This window comes from Mirounga angustirostris, unplaced genomic scaffold (assembly GCF_029215605.1).
Source record: "Mirounga angustirostris isolate CCGP_5_RB_7025 unplaced genomic scaffold, mMirAng1.0.hap1 SCAF_7, whole genome shotgun sequence".
Taxonomy (NCBI): domain Eukaryota; kingdom Metazoa; phylum Chordata; class Mammalia; order Carnivora; family Phocidae; genus Mirounga; species Mirounga angustirostris.
The window spans coordinates 111362399-111386034 of NW_026991715.1; the positions used below are offsets into that span (position 1 = coordinate 111362399).

General features: G+C 37.7%; 1 protein-coding gene across 4 annotated transcripts in view; it reads right to left on the bottom strand.

Annotated features, from left to right (window-relative positions):
- Positions 1–1718: 1718 nt before the first annotated feature.
- Positions 1719–23636, bottom strand: part of G3BP1 (G3BP stress granule assembly factor 1) — a 35089-nt gene continuing 13171 nt past the window's right edge. For all 4 annotated transcript variants that reach the window (XM_045902219.3, XM_045902225.3, XM_064596624.1 and 1 more), the window contains exons 3-12: positions 18864–18945; positions 18247–18420; positions 15731–15821; positions 14043–14136; positions 12623–12824; positions 11282–11383; positions 10739–10850; positions 10407–10535; positions 9475–9584; positions 1719–6343 (exon numbers count right to left, since the gene is read on the bottom strand). In XM_045902219.3, coding sequence (XP_045758175.1) covers positions 6137–6343; positions 9475–9584; positions 10407–10535; positions 10739–10850; positions 11282–11383; positions 12623–12824; positions 14043–14136; positions 15731–15821; positions 18247–18420; positions 18864–18945 — 1303 coding nt within the window. In that variant the 3' untranslated portion in view covers positions 1719–6136. The remainder of the gene's footprint in view (positions 6344–9474; positions 9585–10406; positions 10536–10738; positions 10851–11281; positions 11384–12622; positions 12825–14042; positions 14137–15730; positions 15822–18246; positions 18421–18863; positions 18946–23636) is intronic.

Below are 23636 nucleotides of genomic sequence, written 5' to 3' on the forward strand. Positions count from 1 at the left end.
AAAAACTTAATTCTGATGGCAAGAGATTTGGGGAAGGGGGGTTTGGATGCAAGTCTATCTTCAGGGAAGAAGGAAGGCACTTGAAGCCACAAAATCCGCAATGCCAGGCTTATCAGAAAAATCCTAAGCAGTTTAGCAGGGCTGGCGCACCACCTCCATGAAGCATGGGAGAAGTCACTGGAAAGGAAGATTAGGACCCTGATACGAACATGGCGCTGCCAGGCACTGAACAGGGTACATGCCTAAGACCAAATTGCCGCCCCTTAGGAGCTTACAGTTATAACAATACAAGGTGGAAAAAGCACCACAATGTACAGAATGCAAAATGCTGAAGGATTCAGGAGAAAATTACAGCTGAGTTTCAGCTATTAACACACTAGGATACCCAATAGCTTTCTGACAGCTAGTAGTAAACCCATCCCTGAGGGGAGCACAAGGTAATGTCCTTAGACAACAGGCCCTGGTAGAACTGGGCATTAAGACAAGAGAAAAACTGGGTATGAAAACCGAGCTATAGAAGCAACTGAATAAGCATATAAAATGTGGCTCCATCCCTTTTCTCCCCACATCCTGACCTTAACAGTTCTGGCTTCCTACAGTGAACCTAGGGCAGAGTGGTGACCCTGACGGCGCTCCATGTTACTTCGACAAGCCAATATGGGACTCTGTGCTAATAATCCCTCTCTTTTGAAAGATGAGCCATCTCTCTTTTGAAAGATGAAGGGGATGTACAAACTCTTTAGTCCTTTCCAGCACTAGCATTCTATGACTCAAAGAATTCTAGGACTCTCTCCTGCCTCTTATGGTTAATAATCAGAATGGGAAGAAAAACTTTAAATATTCTGATGTTTCTCACTTAGGATTATGATTTTTTTCCATATACATCACAAATGATTGCTATCCCATCAGCTAAGTTCCACCTCCATCCTTTCTTCAAAATCTAACATCTACCTGTATAAACTCATTTGTAACATGATGTGTTCTACATAATCTACTTAAGCATACACTGAATCTTTAAAGAAAAGAAGACCTGTTCTTCTCCCCTAACTTCTTTATGCCAGTTTTTCGGTATAGTGTCTTCATTTAAAAGGGCCAAATCAATGTATATACACTTCATAAAAACATTTAAGAATTTAAACCAAATCCAAAATCCAACAGGTGACATCAAAGCTTGGGGAAAAATCAGTAACTAAGGTGGTTAATTACAGCAATAGTTAAAACTTGTTTACATCCAGAATAAGATATAATCATCTAATTACTACCAAAAACACAGGCAAACTTCCCATAAGCAGGGTTCTGAAAAATAAATATTTGTTAAATTCAACAGTGAATTTTTGGTAAAAATCCCTTAATTTGCTTTCTTAAAAGATGAAGACACACTGGATGGCTGTAAGTCCCTTAGGGATCTGTGACACTGGCCATATTCCAAAGTACTCAACGTGTACAGATTTCTGTAACTGACCAGGTCACATGGTCTATGGAAGTAACTGTGGAACTGATTTCCAATACTATTTTAGTTCCCTACAAGAGAACGTCTTGTAGGGAACTAAAAAACAAAACAAAACAAAACAAACTACCAGGTTCAAGGGGAAACTAGAGACACAGAGACTGTCCAAGGTTTTCAAAGCAAGTCATATAATCAGAAAGTGAACAAGCTTAATTCTAAGCCAATATATAAATATAATCAAAACCAAAACCATGGGTTTTTTAGACCACTGCTAATCAACTTTTTACTCATTCAGGCCATAATGAGACTGTTTTATGAAAGCATGAGCAAAGCAGACTAATTTCAGCATTATCCTGAGCTAGCTACATATCCACTAAGAAGTAAATAAGTTTTATCTCACATGTGCTACCATTTCTCCTTTAATATAGTCTCCTAAGAGTTCACAAGCCTACCTATGGTCCCCAGAACCTCAACATCACAGTAAACAAATACAAATCCCAAAAGGTATTACTACCTTAAAACCAGAAATCTTTACTGATCTACTGCCACATGGCGATTACTTGATCAGCAACTTCCCACACAAAATGTTGCTAAGTTTCTAACACATTCTTTAAGATTTCTAAAACATTTGTGGAAGACTACGTCTAATTGTCCACTGCCCATCTGTGGTATGGCAAGCGGTTATCTAAAATCCCATATTCAAATAAATGTTGAAGTTATTTTTTTTTAACAAGGTTTAAAACTGCTGAACAAAAGGGTCAATCATCTCATTTGTATGCAGTTCCTGCAGAGATTCTTTTAAGTAGCACGAAAATAAAACTTCAATAAGTTATCTTTAGATCAGTAGATTTGACAAATGCAACCATTTACTTAAAAGGAATAAGCCACTCAGCATAAACAATGGTCTATAAATTTAAACCTCATAAAGATTTCCATATAGATTCTAACAAATTGTTTTCTATAAAGTGCCACGTTTCCGACTAAATTATTAAACTCTACAAGGGTTTTCAAATAAAGGGATGAAGAAAAGTATCAAAGGATGGTAGTTATAAGCAGAAAACACAACTGCTATAAACCCACCTGCTTTAAGTATTATAAAAATATTGTTACCTTCTACATCCAGATTTCAAGGTTGTACTACATGTATTAAAAAACCAGATGAGAAAATAACCTAAGAACAAGTCATTGTTACTGTGTTACCACAGTCTATACAAATCAAAAGGAGCCCTGTAAAATCAGTGTTTGCTTATCTTGTTTACCTTAAAGGAAATGGAGAAGAGTAATGTTAACCTTTCTCTGAATGTTTTACAGGCTCAGGTCTCTGTACTGTAGTAACTTACTACGGTCATGTCCTATTTTTCAGCGTATCACTCAAATGTAAATACGTAGGCATTAGAGCTCTAGAGAAAAAGCATCAATTTTGGAAGCCAATCTGCTCTTACTACATGGATGACTTAGAGACCTAAAATTTAACTGCTCTGATGCAATTTCTTCTTCATCTATTACTTTGGGAAAAATAGCACCTAATCCACAGGGTAATTGTGAAAATTAGTTTTCTAGCCTAAAACCAAAGTGCAGTTCAACCAATACTGTGCTAGTAACCTACCCACCACCCAAAGCCAATTAACGATTTTTGGATTACCCATTTCACTACTTCCCGCAATAGCTCAAAAAGTTGAAAACATAGGAATACACAAGTAAAGCCCAGCCTCACCACAAAAGAACACAATGTATTTTTGTAAGGCCCAAGATCTTAAAAGAGGAAGACCCATTGAACCAAACTAATCTTACTTAGCTAAAATACTCATGGGTGAAGGGTTTAAAGCTCAGGAGAAAAGAACTGTATATTGGGCCATTCTTACAGATGAAAAGTTGCATTTTAAAACCCGAAAAGGTTGAATGTGATGACCTTATGCTGCCTACAGAAAATCTTGCCCTAACCTATTTTCACTTTCTACCTGTGTGAATATATACTATCTAGGGTGTCATGTTTATTCTAACAGCAGTAACGTAAATAATGATACTGGGATTCTTCATAGTGTTAACCATGATGCCAAATCTGACATATAAAGTCCAATGCTATTTCAAACTCCATAATCATCCCATTCTGATCACCTGAAATTACTGAAGCAACCCTTTTGTTTTCTAAGCTTATGCAACAAGTTACAAGAAGCATCTAGCATATTGTTACTACCTCTCCAAATAGTTCTTTAAAAATCACACATGGGGGGACACCTGGGTGGCTCAGTTGGTTAAGCGACTGCCTTCGGCTCAGATCATGATCCTGAAGTCCTGGGATTGAGTCCCGCATCCGGCTCCCTGCTGAGCAGGGAGTCTGCTTCTCCCTCTGACCCTCCCCTCTCTCATGTGCGCACCTTCTCTCACTCATTCTCTCTCAAATAAATAAAATAAAATAAAATAAAATAAAAATCACACATGGGTACAAATAAAGTCCCTGCAGTAGATGTTACTATTAATTCCTGAAAGAGATTTCTATTTGCTAATTCATTTATCTGAGGCTATTTTTCAAAGGATTGAGTCTTTACTCCAGTTGTCCTCACCCACCCCTCCCCTCCATCTTCCATGTATTATAGGGAATGAGGAATATGATCTCAATGGCGTTTGCTTTATTTTTATAGACCATATGACATTGTTGGCCCTACCCACTAAATACCAGATGTGGTGTCTCCTCTTCCCTCCTCCCCAAGTCTCACCCATTTCCAAATGTCCTCTAGGATGTATTAACAGCCCGGGTTGAGAATCACGGCATCCAGCTGGTGCCCTTAAACTACTGAGTAGGAAAAATGCCTAGTGAAATGTATGGATTAACATTTACTTGTGAAAAATGATTTCTAGGTTATCCATAATTTATGACCTTACAGTTACTACAACTTAATATTTTTTTTCAAAAACAACTCCAGCTAAGTTTTTTTATTTCCACCACAGGCTTAATATAAGCTACAAAAGTACAAGTTGAATGTCTTCCAATTATCGCTGGCCTGGGCCAAATGAAGTGGTTACCAAATAGTTATTTAAGCTGACCCAAAAACAGCCATGCGACTCAGTTACATATCTTTATGAAGGAGATGTTGCCAATTTTCAAATATTTCAGGTACTGAGGACCAATAATATCGAACTTCATTTTAAGACTACACCCTTCAGCAATCCTTGAGTTTCCCAGTAACAGCAAAACAAACATTCCTATTCCTACTCATATACTATCCTCAAACAGTCCTAATGATGAACACTGTTAAGAAAATAAATAAGTTAAATTTGACAACCTCGTTGCCCTTCAATTAGTATGACAACTTATCACACAAAGGTTTGCTTCACAAATGTGTAAACAAAACCTTCAGCCATCTCACACACGGCACTCAAAAAATTAACATACTATGTAAAACGAATATTAGTCTATACTGCCAGATTAAATTTTCTTCCAGAAATATTTTAATAAAAATTGGCCATTTCCAAGAAACACCCACTGCATGCCCATCAATAAAAGAGAACCATAACAAAATAGAAAATTTACCATATGGCTATGATTTAAAGGAAAAAAAAAAAAAAAACGGGCAGACACTCAAGCACAAAGTCCAATATTAAAGTCATATTCCTTTTTATGGGCTATGATTAGGATTCTGAATATTTACCGAAATAAAACTTAATACAAATGCTGGACTACTTAGGTCAAAGGACCTCTCATAGAAGTGTATCTGTCCTTAAAGGCATTCCAGTTTGAGACTCAATTTTAAGAATAAGGCGTAACAAATGAACAGAAGACATACCAGGTAAAAGAGGGATTCTTCAATTCCCAACATACTCTACACCTGATAAAACAAATCTAGACTTTTTTTTTTTTCTTTAAACAACTGCCAAGGCTGGAATCAAAGATAAATAGAAGGCACAAAAGTTTTGCTCTGGTTTTGTGTTATTTGGATTTTGGGGTTTCTTTGTTTTTGGGTTTTGTTTTTTTTACAAATACAAATTAAACATGAAAAAACTACTTCAAAAGAAATCTAGATCAGTTGCATTCTAGACATTAAAACCTTTCTCACAATTTAAATGGTAAAAACAGGTTTATAATTGTTTTGTGATCACATATCAAAAGAAAAAAAAAAAAAAACTCTACTAACACCTTTTATTTTAACCATACCAGCAAGAATCAAACTGTCAATTTTTCCAATGGCAATTTCTACACACCAGAAGGTAGTCATGACTCTCAAAGAAGAAACAATTTGGATTTTTCCTGCCTTCAAAATGTTTATCAAATCCTGTGTTTATCACAGGTTTTTGAAACACATAGAAAATAAGAAATATTCCAATGAATGAAACATACCAAATGTCAGTAATAAGCAAGACACATTCCTTTGGGGAAACGGCTGTTAAAAAAAATCCAGTCTGTATATGCAAAAGTAAAGCAAGGAAATTCAGTCTTTTTCTCTTCTTTAAAAATCTGTTTTTCCTAAAATATCATTCCACAAAATTGGAAGTGAAGGACTAAAAGGTGAGGAGAGGGAAGGGCGGGAAAGGGAGCACACATAATTAACACAAAAAGTAAAATTGTACAAACTTAAGCAGTTTATAATAAACTAGGGTCAAACTCCAGGATACCAAACGCTGGTGTAAGAAATTCACCATTCTGCAGGAGCTAGGAGATTTGTACTGCTGCGTGAAGATCAACTGAAGAGCAATTCACTGCCTTGGAGCAATTCCCCTTCCCACTCCAAATCCTGGTTTCTGCACCATGCCTCCACGGGGAGGGCCTCTCATTCCACCACCCAGCCCACCTCGAGGGCCTCCAGGTCCCCGCAGGCGGTTATCTCGACGGTCCCCTTCCCGGGCAGCTCGGGTCTTCTTCTCTTCCACATTCAGACGGACCTCACCTCTGAACATGATGGGCTGCAGGAATCAAGGTAAGCAGACTTACACAGTGCTTATGTGCTTATGGGCTTCCAACTACCAAATATCAAGAAAGCTATTACGAAGAACCAGCAGCTTACAAATCAGCTATGTTCTCAGTTCAGTTTTTATTTCCAACTCAGAACACGTAATTCTCCCAATTAACAAATACATGCAAAGGTGGGAGGAGTTAGGTATGCAAGCTAGTTCAAAAAAAGACAATTTACAACACAGCAGCACGAGTAACTCTCGTACTCCTTAGAGCAAATCTTACTTTCCCATAGAATTACATTATTGAATATAAATAAGAATTGCCACCTTCCCCATGGATATGAAGGCTTAGAATAATCTTCCATCATCACCTAATGTGGAAAGACTGTGCTGCACATTATTTATGCAAAGTACATATCCATCTCAAAAACATCATTAATTCCATCTAAACAAAATTGTAACAAAATGCTATTTGCCTTAACAAAATTTTGGAAAATACTGAAGATAATAAAGATAACAGAGCTCAGCAAAGGAAAAAAAGATATATCCTACGTCCTGGGCCTGCCTTTTAGTCCAACAGATCTAAAGTAGAAAATAAAGGGTTACTCGAGATTACAATGAATTCAATTTATGCTCCTCACTGGCACGCACTGGTTTTCTAAGTGACATATTTTTTAAAAGTAAATATCTAACAGTGCTTACTATGGAGAGAAGTGTTCTGTATACTTCACACCTATTATCTCATTTAACATTCACAACCATATGAGGGCTGTCATTACACCTACTTGAGAGACCAGCAAACTAAGGGCCAAGAAGGTTAAGGAACGAACCCACAGGTCACAACATAATGAACAATGGAAGCAGAATGTAAATGAAGGCATCCTGACAGGCAAGTATACACTTTAAACCACAGGCGCCCCAGAAAGGTCTCTTTAGAACTCTAACTGTAACATATTTAAAATTTTGATTAGGGGTGCCTGGGTGGCTCAGTCAGTTAAGCATCTGCCTTCTGCTCAGGTCATGATACTGGTGTCCTGGGATTGAGCCCTGCATCAGGCTCCCTACTCAATGGGGAGCCTGCTTCTCCCTCTCCCCTCCCCCTGCACTCTCCTCTCTCCCACTCCCGCTCACTCTCTCAAATAAATAAAATCTTTAAAAAAAAACAAAAAATAAAATTCTGATTAAATGCATATTTGTATTTGTACATTCATAAGTACATTAACACTAAAATATTAAAAATCTGTTCAACATTTTAATATTCACACTATATAAACCTTTTCAAACACATTAATCTGAAGACCTGTTCCAGGCAATATTCTACATACAATGAAAAAAACACCACCATATTAAAGTCTGAAAGATAAGGAGAGAGGTTGGGGCTGGGCATGTTTTAAAAGGTAGTAACTGAAGACATCTCTGAGGAGTTATCACAAGGGTAAAAGTAATTTGAATGAGAAAAATGTACCAAACATATAGCTCCTTTCTGAGGAAATTTTATTTCAAAATATTCTTAAGCATAAAGATGCCACAGCTTATCCAGGTGCATTAAATGAAACAAACTCCTTACTTGGACAATTAAGAAGCCAGTTATCAGGTCTGACCTCTTTTGGCCCACTGGGAATATCAGACCCTCTAAGGATCAATTCAAGCCTGCACCAAAAAGGCTGGCTACTGGATCTTTTTTGCATGCTGAATGATGGATTTATGCACAAAGCCTATGCGACATTTCTAGGTTCAGTATTCTGTGGCTATGCTAAGGTAAGCCACTGTTCTCTCCTCATTTCTAAGTGTTTTGCAGGCGATGCTTCATAAAAAGTGGTCAAATAGTTTGAAAGATTAAATACACATTTGCAGATTAAAGCTCATATAATGTTAAAACCACAACATTAAGTTTTACAGTATAGCCATCAACACTGTGAAGAACATCAGAGATTCTACAGAACCTCTGGGAAATAATGATCTACAACATTTCGGGCGCCTGGGTGGCTCAGTTGGTTAAGCGACTGCCTTCGGCTCAGGTCATGATCCTGGAGTCCTGGGATCGAGTCCCGCATCGGGCTCCCTGCTCGGCGGGGAGTCTGCTTCGTCCTCTGACCCTATCCCCTCTCATGTGTTCTCTCTCTCTCATTCTCTCTCTCTCAAGTAAATAAATAAAATCTTAAAAAAAAAAAAAAAAAAGATCTACAACATTTCTATTTCATGGTTAATAAAATACATAGTTTTAATCTGCAGAGACTGAAAGATTAGTTGTTGCCAAGGGCTGGGGAGAGAAGATATGGGAAAGGACTGCTTAATGGATAAATGGTTTACTTTTGATAAAAATGTTTTGTAGCAAGACAGGTGATGGTTGCACAACATGTATTAAAAGCCACTAAATTTTACACCTTAAAATGGTTAACTTTATGTTACGTGAATTTCACCTCAATTTTTTTTAAAAAGTGGGATTTTTAAACTCCCACACCCATCTCAGTAAATAAATATTTACACTTTTGTTTTTCTCTACTGTTACTACTAAAAAGTGATTTTTTTTTTTTTTTTTTTTTTTTTTGGCTAATGAAAGATGTAGGAGAAGGGAAGGGTTCCTTAAGAAATACAAAGTAATAAGATTCCAATTCTACAAAATCCCTCTTATGATTAAAAAGTACTGTTAAGAAGCGATCTGTTAATAAAAGTGGTTCCAGGCAGGGTGACTCCAAACCTAGACAACTTATAGAATAAAAGGAGAAGCTCCTCACAGTTAGACCCAGATAATAGCCATATATCAAAACTGCCCAGGGAAAATTGACTTTTAAGTTATCTCAGCTAAAAGTTAACACTGTAGTTCATCTCCTAAACCAGAACCACCCCCCCGCAAGGAAAGAAATCTGCATAAATTTCAGTGCATTGGTAACTAATAGTTATTTCATCTCTTCACATTCAATGGCTCCAAAATTAAGATATTTAGACATAAGTTTTGTTAAACTCCCAGGCAAGTCTTTTAACAGTAATGGCCAATCACCATGGAATATATTACCCAAACATGTTGGAATCAACTGTACTTTACTTAGAAGACATAGTTTTAAGGATGAATACATTCAAAGATCCAAGATACTCTTGTTTAAAAAAAAAACAAAAACAAATCAAGATGAAAAACTGCTTACCCGGTTGCTAAGGACCTTCTGAACAGGCTCAGAATCATCAAACACAACAAAACCAAAATTGGGTAATTTCCCGCCACTGTTAATGCGTAGCTCCACCACATTCCCATAACCTGCAAGCGAAACGCAGACTCTCAAATAACTGATTAGAACATTCCCTTTAAATATTACATACGCACTATCCACTGATAGCCACTAGTCACCTGTGGATACAGACCACTTGAAGTGTGGCAATTCCGAAACAAGAAGTGCCATTAAGTGTAATACACACTGGACTTCAAAAACTTTTAGTACAGAAAAACATAAAATCTCTCTCATTTTTACATGCTGAAATGATGTTTTAGATACATTGGGTTAAATAAAATATTAAAATTAAATTCAGATTTCTTTTTAACTTTTTAAAATGTGACCGCTAAAAAAAATAAAATGTGGGGCGCCTGGGTGGCTCAGTTGGTTAAGCGACTGCCTTCGGCTCAGGTCATGATACTGGAGTCCCTGGATCAAGTCCCGCATCGGGCTCCCTGCTCGGCGGGGAGTCTGCTTCTCCCTCTGCCGCTCCCCACTCTCATTCTCTCTCTCAAATAAATAAATAAAATCTTTAAAAAAAAAAAATGTGGCCACTAGAAAACTTAAAATTATGTATGTGGCCCATCTGTTTCTATTGGACAACACTGCGGATGAATCTAGTGTTTAAAACTCAACCTACTTGGGTACCTGGGTGGCTCAGTCAGTTAAGCATCTGCCTTCGGCTCCGGTCATGATCCCAGGGTCCTGGGATCAAGTCCCGCATTGGGCTTCCTCCTCTGCAGGGAATCTGCTTTTCCCTCTGCCCGCCCCCAATCTTTCTCACAATCCCCCCCTCTTGTTCTCGCTCTTAAATCTTTAAAAAAAAAAAAAAAAATGTAAAAATTAAAAATACATAAAACTCAACCTACTTTGAAAAAAATCTTTAAGCTCCGATTTGTCCACTTCGTGTGGCAGATTGCCAATGAAAAGTTGGTGACTATCAGGGTGTCTCACAATTCTTCGGGGTTCAACATCACCTTGCTCACCAGCCTCACGGACTTAAACAAAAATAGCAATGAAAGACAGAGAAAGACATTTTTCAGTGACTATTTCTTTCAATAATTTTTTTCTCCACCCCTAAACCCAGGTAATTCCCCCAGCTCCAGAATTTTTTAAAGTAGAAAATATCAACCACCCCTAAGACACAAGCTCTCACCTCAAATTCCCCCAAACTAGACAAGTCACCCTTCTGAGCTCTTACTTGGTCTAGGTCCCCTCTGGGGAGGAATACTTATTCGTTGCTCTCGCACTCTTTGATCTCTCTGAGGCCTCTGCGGTGGAATCTGAGACTCAGGCTTAGACTCCGGACGAGGCTGAAAAATTTATAAGTCAACGTCTGTGTAAAAACAAAGCAAGCTGACCTTTTTTCTTGTAAAGTTTCTTAGCTAACAATAAGGTTTAAAAGAGAAAATGACAGGGGTGCCTGGGTGGCTGTCGGCTGAGCATCCGACTCTTGGTTTCAGTTCAGGTCATGATCTTAGGGTCCTGGGATTGAGCCCGATGTGGGGCTCTGCAGTCAGTGCAGAGTGGGCTTGTCCCTGTTCCTCCCCTCGCGCACAAGTGCACGCTCATGCTCTCTCTCAAATAAATAAAAGAGAAAATGACAATTCTCTCACAAAGGAAATTATTAAAAACCATCTCTTCTCTACTCTTTGTACCAGCTCCCACATTCTCTAAGCCTATGTGAAACCAAATTACATGAAATACAAGCAAATGGGCCTAATATACAAGCTTAGAAACTCACCTGTGAAGCTGGTACTTTAACAACATGAGGTGGTATCCCAGTAACTGGAACAGCTCCACTGGGTGGAAGGTTCTTACTGGTCACAGATGCCCAAGAAAATGTCTAAGGGAACAACATTAATTGATTACCCATATCAAAACAATATAAAAGCTATTAGTTCTTCATTTCTTATACATATGAATCACATTTTCACAGGTAGAATGGAGTTACTTTGTAAGTATCTCGAGATTCCTTTTCTCCCCCTACTTACAAAATTTAGTACTAAAATTCCCTAGAACTAGTCATCAAGTACAGCAAAATATTGAAAGTTTAGTCCTAAGAAGCTCGTTTCACTCAATTTCAAGTTTGTGAATCAAAGAAAATTCCTCCAAAACCAGCTCTTCCTATGATTCCAACTGATGGCACAAACATCAATTCAATGACAAACTTTAGAATTACCTTGAACACCTTTTTAATCCATATCAAACTTACCAAATCTTGCTATTTACCTCGTTATCTTCACTGCCACAACCTTCATCCCAGGTTATCAGTATTTATCTCCAGGACTACTACAATAGCCACCTAATTAGTTATTCCTTCCCAATCCAGCCAACCTACTTTTCTACTGGCAAGCTGAAGTCATTGCACATTTCTCTTTCCTATTCACCTCATTACTGCCAGAGAGAGACCAAGAACACTATCGGTTTAACCAATAGTTCCCATACCTAGAACAATGCCTCGCCCAGAAGCACCTGAATTAACAATTAGATAAATGACATAAGAACCCTGACCCCATAAATAAAGCATTAAAACATATTCCTTCACAAATGTAAAGGTTCTATGATTTCAGTTAACATCACCCTGATGAGACTCAGGACTAACTGAAAAGCTTCAAACTTTTGAAATCAAGTATTCTAAATAAAAAAGTAGCTATATTTCATAGTTTGTTTCTACTTCTACTGTAAAGTTATCCTCAATTAGATTTCAGAAAAAAAGCAGGAGTAAGTCTATTGTGCCATGATGTTTTTCAGAAAGATACATTCTCTCTTATTGGTTCTAACAAGCATGTCATAATTTGAAACAAAATATTTAAAAAATGAGGGGTTATTAATATGGTGATAAAGTAACACCTGAAATTTCTGGTCTAATAAAAAGTATTCAAGTTTCCTTGGGAGAGGAGGAAAGTTACTTTTATAAAACAATATGCATCTATCTTACTTATCTGAGGGATGGCTCAATATGTAAGAAATTTCCCTGAACCAAAAAATGTACCTACAAAAATCAATGTAACAATAATAAAGGAGAAGAGAGATTTTTAAAAATCAACCAGAAATAGAGTAAGAAGAAAGACATATTGCATACCCTCAAGTCTTCCTGTACTGTCTGAGCTATGTCCGTAGGTGCTGGGGAAGAACTCTTCTGAGCATCCTCAGGGGCAGTTTCTTCCAATACTGGCTCAGACTTTTCCTCTTGGATTTCAGATACAGGTTCTTGCTCTGGTTCTGGTTCAGGATCTGGCTCCGGTTCAGCAACAGGTTCCTCTAAATGTTCTTCTAAGTCATTGCTTTCACAGGAAAATTAGAGAAATATCATTCTGACTCTACTGATTTAGCAAGAAATTCCCAAGTATTTATTAACTATAGAAACCTGAACCAGAAAATAGCTCTCCAAAAAAAATCTAGGAATTCCATTATCTGAATATTAAAAAAAGACAGTTTTTTAGAAGAGCACTCAATGAGCAAATCTTAACTGCAATCAGATTTGCTAAATTCTGATAAGCAAATACATCAAAATAGATCAAAATGAATCAAATCATGGTTTGTTATAATCCCAAAACTCTCACCCATTTACCTACCACACATAACAAAAGACTAATAGGCTGTGCGTAAGGGGAAAAAGAGTTTTTTAATGGATATAGTTTTAGTTTTGAGAGATGAGAAGTTCTAGAGATCTGGTTGCATAACTATGTGCATATAATTAATCATTACTACACAATGCACTTAAAAATGGTTAAGAAGGTAAATTTTATATTATGCAATTTTTACCATCAAAAAAGCCTCTCATAATAAATCACAATTTTAGAGAAAAAAAGACATTATTTATGATTTAGAATACTAGCTCTTAAAACTTCCACATAAATCACAAGGAGTGTTTGTTAATGTTGCAGTTTTCCCCCCTGAAATTCTAATTTGGCATGTCTGTGATGGGACAATAGATTTTCAACCAGCAACCCAGATGAGTAAATGTGGTTAGTCCATCACCACACCTTGAGAAATAAATACATGAAAATATCCTTTAAGCATTAAATACTAACACCAACGGTTTCATATCACATGGCAACAAGTAAATATTCATTTCTATTCCTATCAAACATTTTTGTTCTGGATGCAGAGGAAAAAACACAGCTTAAGACAGTCACACATTTGTTGTCTGAGTTACTTATTGAAATTAACTGCTATTTAATTCATGTCTGAATTTCTACCAATTTATGCCTGATCTTTAAATAAGTCCTTGAACATATTTATTTCCCCCCAAAGCACTTAATGCAATGCCTTGATATATTAAATACTTGGTAAGAGATCCCAAAATCTATTTTTCACTTATTGCCAAGCAAGTTATTTTTCTTAGCTCAGTGATATCAAAAGCAAAACCTTTCTTCTAGGAAATTACTGTTATATTCTGAAATAATTCTGAGAGAGTATGACTGCCCTCCAACAAAGGGAAAGACGAGACAACCTAAATTCTCATGCAGCTCTGGACAGATGAACAAAGCTTTTCTTACCTGACAGTCTGATCATAGAAAGTTCCAGAATCATCAGGTACCACCTCAGGTGTCTGCTGTCTTTCTTCAGGTTCCTCTACCTCTTCCTCAGATTCTATATAAAAAAACAAATTTCAAGTAATTCGTGCTTATTTAATTCTCATACACATGACCCTTGAACAAGAGGGTTTGAACTGTGCAGGTCCACTTATACGCAGATTTTTCTTGATAAATACAGTACAGTACCGTAAATGTATTTTCTCTTCCTTAGAGTTTTAATGGTATTTCCTTTTCTCTGGCTTACCTTAATACATAATACATACAACATACAAAATATGTGTTAATTGACCGTTTATGTTATCAGTAAAGTTTCCAGTCAACAGGAGACTATTAGTAGTTAAGTTTTTGTAGAGTCAAAAGTTAAATGGGGATTTTCGGGGGGGGTGGGGAAGTGGCAGTGCCCCTAACCCCCATGTTGTTCAAAGGTCAGCTTTATATTCACTTTCACAATGCTCACCATGCTCAACAAAGTAATGAGGTGGATGGAGGAATGGGTTAAATACGTGTTGGGGATTAAAAGGTGTACTTGTGTTGTATGGAAGTATGGAATCACTGTATCTTACACACGAAACTAAAAAAAAAAAGAAGTAATGAAATAAGCACACACACATATATATATAGATAAAGCACAGCAAATTGGTAATATCATGGCAAAGGCTTTAAGGACAGAATTAAGGCTTAATTCTAGTGTTTGGGCTGAGAACATGGGAGTCTGAGGTCATACTGTCCATAATCCAATGCAGGCTCTACCACCTAACTAGATATACAGTATCAGGTGAATTACTTCTCTGCATCTCAGTGCCTTAATCCATTAAATAAGAATAGTACTTAAAGTACTTATCTATAAACCTGTTGTATTACACAATAAATATAAAGCATTTAGAATCATTTCAGCCATACAGAAAACACTAATAAACTGATTATTATTAGTGTTTAGAGGCAATTCGTCATGGGTTTCTCACGTATCTGCACATCTTACAACTAAGGCAATGGCTACCCTTTGTTTCAAACTATCTTTTAAGAACATTTATACAGCAAACAGCCTCAGAAAAACAGTGTCTCCCTCTAGAGCAAAGGGCAGGTATGTTTACTGCCCATTATAAAAGATTTTGATTCCTTAAACTTAGGGTTCCACTCCTAAAATGCACCCTACTCCAATGCAGGTATCATCTGGACTTCATGGTGTCCCGTGGAAATTGTGGCAAAAATGCTTAACACTGTTGCAGTGAGTATACCTACTACTGACTTAGGAGTTTCAGGTCTTCCATGAAATAGGCTAACCTATTAGCTCCATGTAGGTTAAAAACGCAGACCCTTCCTCCGTCTTGACAATTAGAAGTTATTAATGAAGAATACAGAGTATAATAAAAACATTCAATGGGGCGCCTGGGTGGCTCAGTCGTTGAGCATCTGCCTTCGGCTCAGGTCATGGTCCCAGGGTCCTGGGATCGAGCCCCACATGGGGCTCCCTGCTCGGCAGGAAGCCTGCTTCTCCCTCTCCCACTCCCCCTGCTTGTGTTCCCTCTCTCACTGTGTCTCTCCCTGTCAAATAAATAAATAACATCTTAAAAAAATTTTTTTTCAAGAAACCCATACTGTCTTCAAGTCAACCTGATGCCATCAAAAAAAAATTTAGACAAGTAACTTACCCTCCTGAGGCTCAGTGACAAAGCCACCAAAGACCTCATCTTGGTATCTGAAGATATCATTGTGAACGTAGAACTTATTTGCAACAGAGCCCTGCAATGCCAACAAAAACTTTTCATTTATTCAGCAGACTTTGAAAAAGCCAAGTCACCCTACACCAGTGGTTCTCAACTAAGGAAAATACTGCACCACCAGAAGACATCTGGCAGTGTCTGGAGAGATTTCAGTTTTCACATGGGGGAGTGCAACTGAAACTACTGAGAAAAGGGCAGGGATGCTGCTAAACATCCCACAATGCACAGAACAGCTAGCCACAAAAAAATTATTCAGCCCAAAATGTTAATAACACCAAGGATGAAAAACCCTGCTCTACATTATAGCCATTAAAAACTACACTCAAATATATTGCTTCCTTAAAATACCAGCAGATGGACACCCAAACACTGGTAAAGCTCTAAGTATGTAAGATGCCACACACCTCAAATCATTTTTTGAACAATAAAAACGTAATACCAACTGCAGTGGGTATTTAAAATTCCCTTAATCTGTGTCCAACAATATTGATATAAGCACTCAACGGTGGTAGAGCTGAAAACGTTTGCCCACACTAGGTAGAAAACACACCAGAATATAAATCCAACTATGTTATTAACTAGTTATTCAGTTACTAATACTGTCTCATCTATTTAAAAAAAAAAAAAATACCACCTCACAGCTTTGAGTATTAGTATTTGCTTTGAGACAGTTCATGTAAAAATGTATCATACTAAGGTAATGTTAGATTCTTCCTCTTTAATGGGAAAAGGAACTTTAAGCAAACTGGAAATAACTGGTAATCATATCCTACATGATTCTTTGTATAGTTAGAACTCCATCAAGTTTTATACTACAGATAATCTAAGCCATCCTCTAAAACTCATAACTAAAATGAAACCTGTAATTTTTCTAACAGTAAAAGGATAGGGGTTTTAGATTCATCATTCTGGACAGAAAATTATCTTAGGGGTAATGCTAAAGAAAACATCTAATCGCTACTGAGCCACTTCCATCCACATGCTTATGCAGATAGGCGTCCTGACTCTGTTCAGTCTGCACCAGTCAGAAAGACAGTACAAATATAATTATTCAACATAGGGGTGCCTGGGTGGCTCAGTCGTTAAGCGTCTGCCTTCGGCTCGGGTCATGATCCCAGGGTCCTGGGATCGAGCCCCGCATCGGGCTCCCTGCTCTGCGGGAAGCCTGCTTCTCCCTCTCCCACTCCCCCTGCTTGTGTTCCCTCTCTCGCTGTGTCTCTCTCTGTCAAAAAATAAATAAAATCTTTTAAAAAAATAAATAAATAATAATTATTCAACATAAACCTGTGGCCCTCTCATGACGAGCATGGTAACTAAAAAGAACCAGGGCTCCTTGAAGAAACAGCAGATACCAGAACGGGGGCTGGGGCTAGAGCAGGGAAAGTCCAAGATAAGCCTGAAACATCTTGTTCCACAAAAGTTATAAAGTGCTCCCCTCGCCAAAAACAAACAACAGAAGCCAGCCTGAAGGAGCTCAGACTTAATAGATCTGGGACATTTTAGACATTAAGTTAATTAGTGGGTTAAATCCATTAAATAAACAAACACTCCACAAATAACAGCAGACAGAAGGCAGAGTGCTTTACTGTAAAATGCCAACTAATGAATACCAAATGATAGAAATAGATAATCACCATCTATAACCATTAGAGTAGCAGCTAACTCCAGCAAGAACGATGCTAAAACTAGCACACAAAAGTTTGATGAAGAACAAGATATTTGCATAGTCTCAAGGATAACCACCACAATTTACTAATAAGAAAAATGAAAATGCTAACTTCACAGCAGCAAAACATGGTGACCATCACCTTAAGTAATCAATTGTTAACATCACTGATAGGACTAAATGACATCTAGTGCCTTCCTAATATAACCTAAATCCAATCATAAAGAAATATCAGACAATTCAAACTGAGGTATTCTACAAAGTACTTTGTGCTCCTCAAAAATGTCAATATCGTGAAAAACAAAAAATTAAAGAATTATTGCACGTTTAAGGAGACTGAGGAGACAGGACAGCTATATTATATTATGTGTAATCCTGGATTGAATCTTGGACCAGGAAAAGAAAAAATACCATAAAGGATTATTATTGGGACAATCACCAAAATTTAAATATGGGCTACAGATTGCTAACTATATTAACATCAATACTTCCTAAATTTGATAATTGTACTGTGGTTATGAAAGAGTATTCCTTACACTTAGGAAAAGTATCTAAGGATGACTAGGCATGATTGTCTCCAACATATTTTCAAATGGTTTTGAATTAAAATGACAGGTAAACACAAAAAGAATTACAAACATATAGGCAAGTGTTGGCAGTGGTTCTAGGTAAGGAGTATGAATTACTGTATTATTATTACAACTTTTAAGTTTGAAATTTCAAAATGAATAGTTTCTAAAAAGATATGCATAACCTTTCATTGTTTCTTTTTTCATACCTCAGGAGCAAGGACAAATGTCTGCATGAATCTCCTCAAAGCCTGGTTGTTATTAGAGAGCAACCCCATCACCTGGACCACTACACCATCATTCAGAGTGGCATGAGCATCAACATGGCGAATCTTAGTGTGACAATTGGTAAAGTTTTGTGACATCACTTTCCTATGGATCTCCTAAGGAATCAAGGCAAGAGTTAATGACGTAAAATTTACAAAATCTCCAACAACAAAGAACTTCCTAATACAACACAAGTAGAGATAATCTCCATGTTTAAATCACAAACTACACAGCCCCTACTCTAATTTGCCTTAGAACAGTTTATTCCCAATGACCACCCTGAACTTTTTAAAATTGTCCTGAATTGACAGACCTAAAAAATGTTTACAGTAAATGAATGATACCCATGCTAAAACAAATTACATCCTGAACAAAAAAACCTTAAGCTTTTCAATGGCTATCATATTTACCAAATCGTTATGAATACCAAAATTTCTAAAAAAGAAATTAAAAAATTTGATCTTTAAATATCAGTAAATCTACCAAATATGTATCTGCCTCAATTGTATGGGTTATTTTCTAACTGCCTAACAACCTACAGAAAACTTGAGATGCTTACTTTCTGTCCATAGACCGCATCTGCTGGCTTTCCATTTGAATCCAACCCCCCATGGACATAAGAAGAGTTCTTTCCATAAAATCTGAAAAACAGAGAGATAATTTACTTGTCAGTTTCAAGTAGCCTAAGACTAGATACTTGCTTTTTCATGTTTGGTACCCACGTGCCTCACTGACAGACTCCTGGAAGCAAGAATGGGTTTGCTTTTTCATTTCTGTATGCCATCATAGATCTACCCCCTTCATGTCACTCAATATTTGCTGAATGGAAATAGATTTGGTCAATTAGGCAGAACACTTTAGTTTACAAGACATAAGTAAGCTCCAGATTTCAGAGCAGGATGACTGTGTTGGGAAAAATCCTGTAGTTCATGTCAGGAAGGCTACTTAGAATGAAACAGAAGTTCCTGTTTTCACTCTAGAAAAAACAGGCATTTTTGATACAGATAAGGACATCTGTACCCTCCCACAGGCTTGGAGAGTCCAATCCTTCTATATATCTGAGAATGCATATGAAGGGTTTCCACTAAAAACCCAGTAACTGGGGCACCTCGGTGGCTTAGTTATTTAAGTCCGACTCTTGATCTCAGCTGAGGTCTTGATCTCAGGGTCCTGAGAGTTCAAGCCCCACGTGGGGCTCCATGCTGGGCACAGAACCTACTTAAAATAAAACTCAGTAACTCAAGCAGGTGAAGTTTAAGAGTAACTTTTAATAATTTCTGCTGATGCATTAAGAGCTTCAAATTTTAATTCCCCATAGCTTTAATTCATCTATATCCTCAATTGTTTTGTTTTCATTTTAATACTGGATCAGGAAAACCTGATACAGGCACAAAGTACCCCAATGCAGAGATGACTGCTATTAGAATTTCTTGATAACTATACTACCGGTGTACAACTTTTCACAAATGAACCCATACACGTCATTCGACATTCTGATTCTGCCTGCACCCCCGAAAGTGTACCCTGCAAATTTTAAAGTTATTAAAAGGCTGCATGTCAGCCTGTGAATCAGTTCACTCCTGGCTAATCCACTTTTCATTACAGGCATACCTCAGAGACATTTCAGGTTTGGTACCAGACCAGCACAATAAAGAGAATATTGCAATAAACAGTCAAGGAGATTTTTTGGTTTTCCAGTGCATATAAAAGTTATGTCTATACTTTAGTCTATTAAGTGTGCAATAGTACTTCTATAAAGTGTGCCTACCTTAATTTAAAAAACACTTTATTGCTAAACAATGCTAACCATCACCTGAGCTTTCAGTGAGTCCTATCTTTTTGCTAGTGGAGGGTCTTACCTCAATGTGGATGGCTGCTGACTGATCAAGGTGGTGGATGCAGAAGGCTGGGGTGGCTGTGCCAATTTCTTAAAGACAACAATGAAGTTTTCCCCCATCAACTGACTCATCTTTTCACTAACAATTTTGCTATAGCATATAATGCTGTTTACAGCATTTTACCCACAGAACTTCTTTCAAAACTGGGAGTTAATCCTCTCAGTTAACCCTGACACTGCTTTAACAACTCAGTCTATGTAATATCCTATCATGTTGTCATTTCAACAATCTCCACAGCGTCTTCACCAGTAGATTCCATTTCAAGAAACCACTTTCTTTGCTCATCCATAAGCAATTCCTCATCTGTTAAAGTCTTATCGTAAGATTGCAGCACTTCTCCACTTCTCATTCTAGATCTCTTGCTATTCCTACCTCATCTGCAGTTACTTCCCCCACTGAAGTTTTAAACCCCTCAAAATCATCCATGGGGGCTAGAATCAACTTCTTAACTCCTGTTCACCTTGATAGTTTTGACATCGTCCCATGAATCGCTTCTAATAATATCAGGCAGTTTCATCTACAGTGAAAATCTATTATGTAGTGTAGCCACCTTCATTAATTATCTTAGCTAATTCTTCTCAAGAACTTGCTGCAGCTTCCACATCAACACCTGCTGATTCACCCTGCACTTTTATTTTACGGAGACAGCTTCTTCCCTTAAAACCTCATGAACCGGGGCGCCTGGGTGGCTCAGTTGGTTGAGCGACTGCCTTCGGCTCGGGTCATGATCCCAGGGTCCTGGGATCGAGTCCCGCATCGGGCTCCCTGCTCTGCGGGGAGCCTGCTTCTCCCTCTCCCACTCCCCCTGCTTGTGTTCCCTCTCTCGCTGTGTCTCTCTCTGTCAAATAAATAAATAAAATCTTTAAAAAAAAAAAAAAAAAAAACAAAAAAAAAACCTCATGAACCAACGTCTGCTAGCTTCAAACTCTACTGCCGCAGCTGCTTCACATCTGTCAGCCTTCAAAGAACTGAAGAGTGAGGGCCTTGCTCTGGGTTAGGCTTTGGCTTAATGGAATGTTGTGGCTTGTTCAATCCTCAAACTACTCAAACTTTCTCCATATCCACAATAAAGCTGCTCTGCTTTCTTATAACTCGTGTGTTCATTCGAGTAGCACTTTTAATTTCAAAAACTTTTCCTTTGCGCTCAGAACTTAGCTAACTGGCCCAAGAAGCCTAGCTTTTGGTCCATTCCAGCTTTCAACATTCCCTCCTCATTAAGCTTACTTCTAGCTTTTGATGTGAAGAAGAGACATGGGACTCCTCCTTTCACTTAACAGGTAAAAGCCATTATAAGGTTAAATAACTGGCCTAATTTCACTATTGTTGTGTCTCAGGGAATAGGGAGATGGGGTACAGCCATTGGTGAAGGAGTCAGAAAACGCAAAACATTTATTGAACATTAAGTTCACGGTCTTATATGGATGGGCATGAGACCCGATATAACTATAACAATAACAAAGATCACTGATCACAGATTACCATTAACAAATATAGTAATGGAAAAGTTTGAAATATTTTGAGAATTATCAAAATGTGACAGAGACAAAGTGAGCAAATACTGTTGGAAAAATGGCACCAATAAACTTGCTCCGTGTTAAGATTGCCACAAACCTATAATTTGCAAAAAAATATCTGCAAAGCATCCTAAAGCAAAACAAAATGAGATATGCCTGTATATCTAAGCTGCACTTCAGAGATAAAATGTGAAAAAATATCAGTATTGACAAGAAACATATTAATTTAGTTATCTTTCAACTCCTGCTCCTTTTCAAATTCCAAACTTATCTAACCTCTGAGGGCATAGAATCAAATTTTGACATAAAAAACAAAAATAATAAGAAAAAAGGAAGAGGGCTGAAAACCCCTTCAGGCACCTGGGTGGCTCAGTCGGTTAAGCGACTGCCCTCAGCTCAGGTCATGATCCTGGAGTCCCAGGATCGAGTCCCGCATCGGGCTCCCTGCTCAACATGTGTCTCTCTCTCTCTCATTCTCTCTCCCTCAAATAAATAAAATCTTTAAAAAAAGAAAACCTGTTCAATCACTTAATAGTCATGCCAACACCAGCAAATTTTTAACCCCTTACCATCTTTATCTGCAAAAATAAAGTTATCCTAACAATGCCTTACTAAAAAGGTTTTTGTAAAGATCAATAGGAAACAGGTGAAACTGTTTGGAAAATTGTAAAGCCTTAAAAAAAAATATACAAGGTATTTTCCATTTTCAGAGCAAGGACTCAAAACAAATTTATAAATTTTGCACCCAATAAGCATGTAATATCCAATATGCAAGCTGGTCCAAGTATAGAGGAAAAGAGTCTGGTCCAGCAAATACACATTTTAGAATCTCTACGAGATACTCTAGGAGTGCCTGTGGTGGCGCAGTCAGTAAACGTCCCAACTCTTGGTTCCAGCTCAGTTCGTGATGTCAGGGTCATGAAATCGAGCCCAGTTCCACACTCAGCACGGAGTCTGCTTAGGACTCTCTCTCCCCCTGCCCCTGCATGCACACGCAGGCTCTCGTTCGCTAATAAAAAAAAAACTTAAAAAAAAAAATATTATTCTAACAAGTCCACATAAATATATTTATAGTTCTGTATAACACAGGACTGTTTGTAAGAGCAAATGAAGCAACCAACAAAAATTCATCAGTAGGGATTAAAGTATGCTACATCTCTAAAATAAAAACTGTGTGAATGTGGATACTAAAATTAATGTGATACATGTAGTACCCTTAAAGAGGATCCCAGATTACCAAGTAAAAAAGCTAAAAGACAGTAGGTAAAAAATGTTTGCATATACAGAGAACAATTGTAAACATGGTTTTTACTAAAGCTTTCCATGTTTATTTCATAAACTCAATTTAAAAGCCTATACCATTTCCACTGAAGTTTCCCCAATTTTTAAAAGCACAACACCACAAAAATATTATTACGGGAATAGTCTTCAACACATTTTTTTTTTAAAGATTTTATTTATTCATTTGAGACACAGAGATAGAGAGAGAGCACATGAGCAGAGGGAGAGACAGAGGGAGAGGCAGAGGGAGAAACCTTCCCGCTGAGCAGGGAGCCCGATGCGGGGCTCGATCCCAGGACCCTAGGATTACGACCTGAGCTGAAGGCAGTCGCTTAACAACTGAGCCACCCAGGCGCCCCCTACTTGTATATTCTACTTAAAATTACAATTTTAGGGACACCTGGGTGGCTCAATTAAGCATTTGACTCTTGATTTCAGCTCAGGTCATGATCTCAGGGTTGTGGGATAGTCCTACCATGGGCTGGACACTCAGCACCTCCCCCTGCTAGCGCCATGTGCACGCGCCTCCCCCTGCTAGTGCCATGTGCACGCGCACGATCTCTCAAATAAATAAATCTTTAAAAATCTTAAAAATAAAATTAAAATTTTAACAGAAATCATTCACTGGTTCTTATGTAC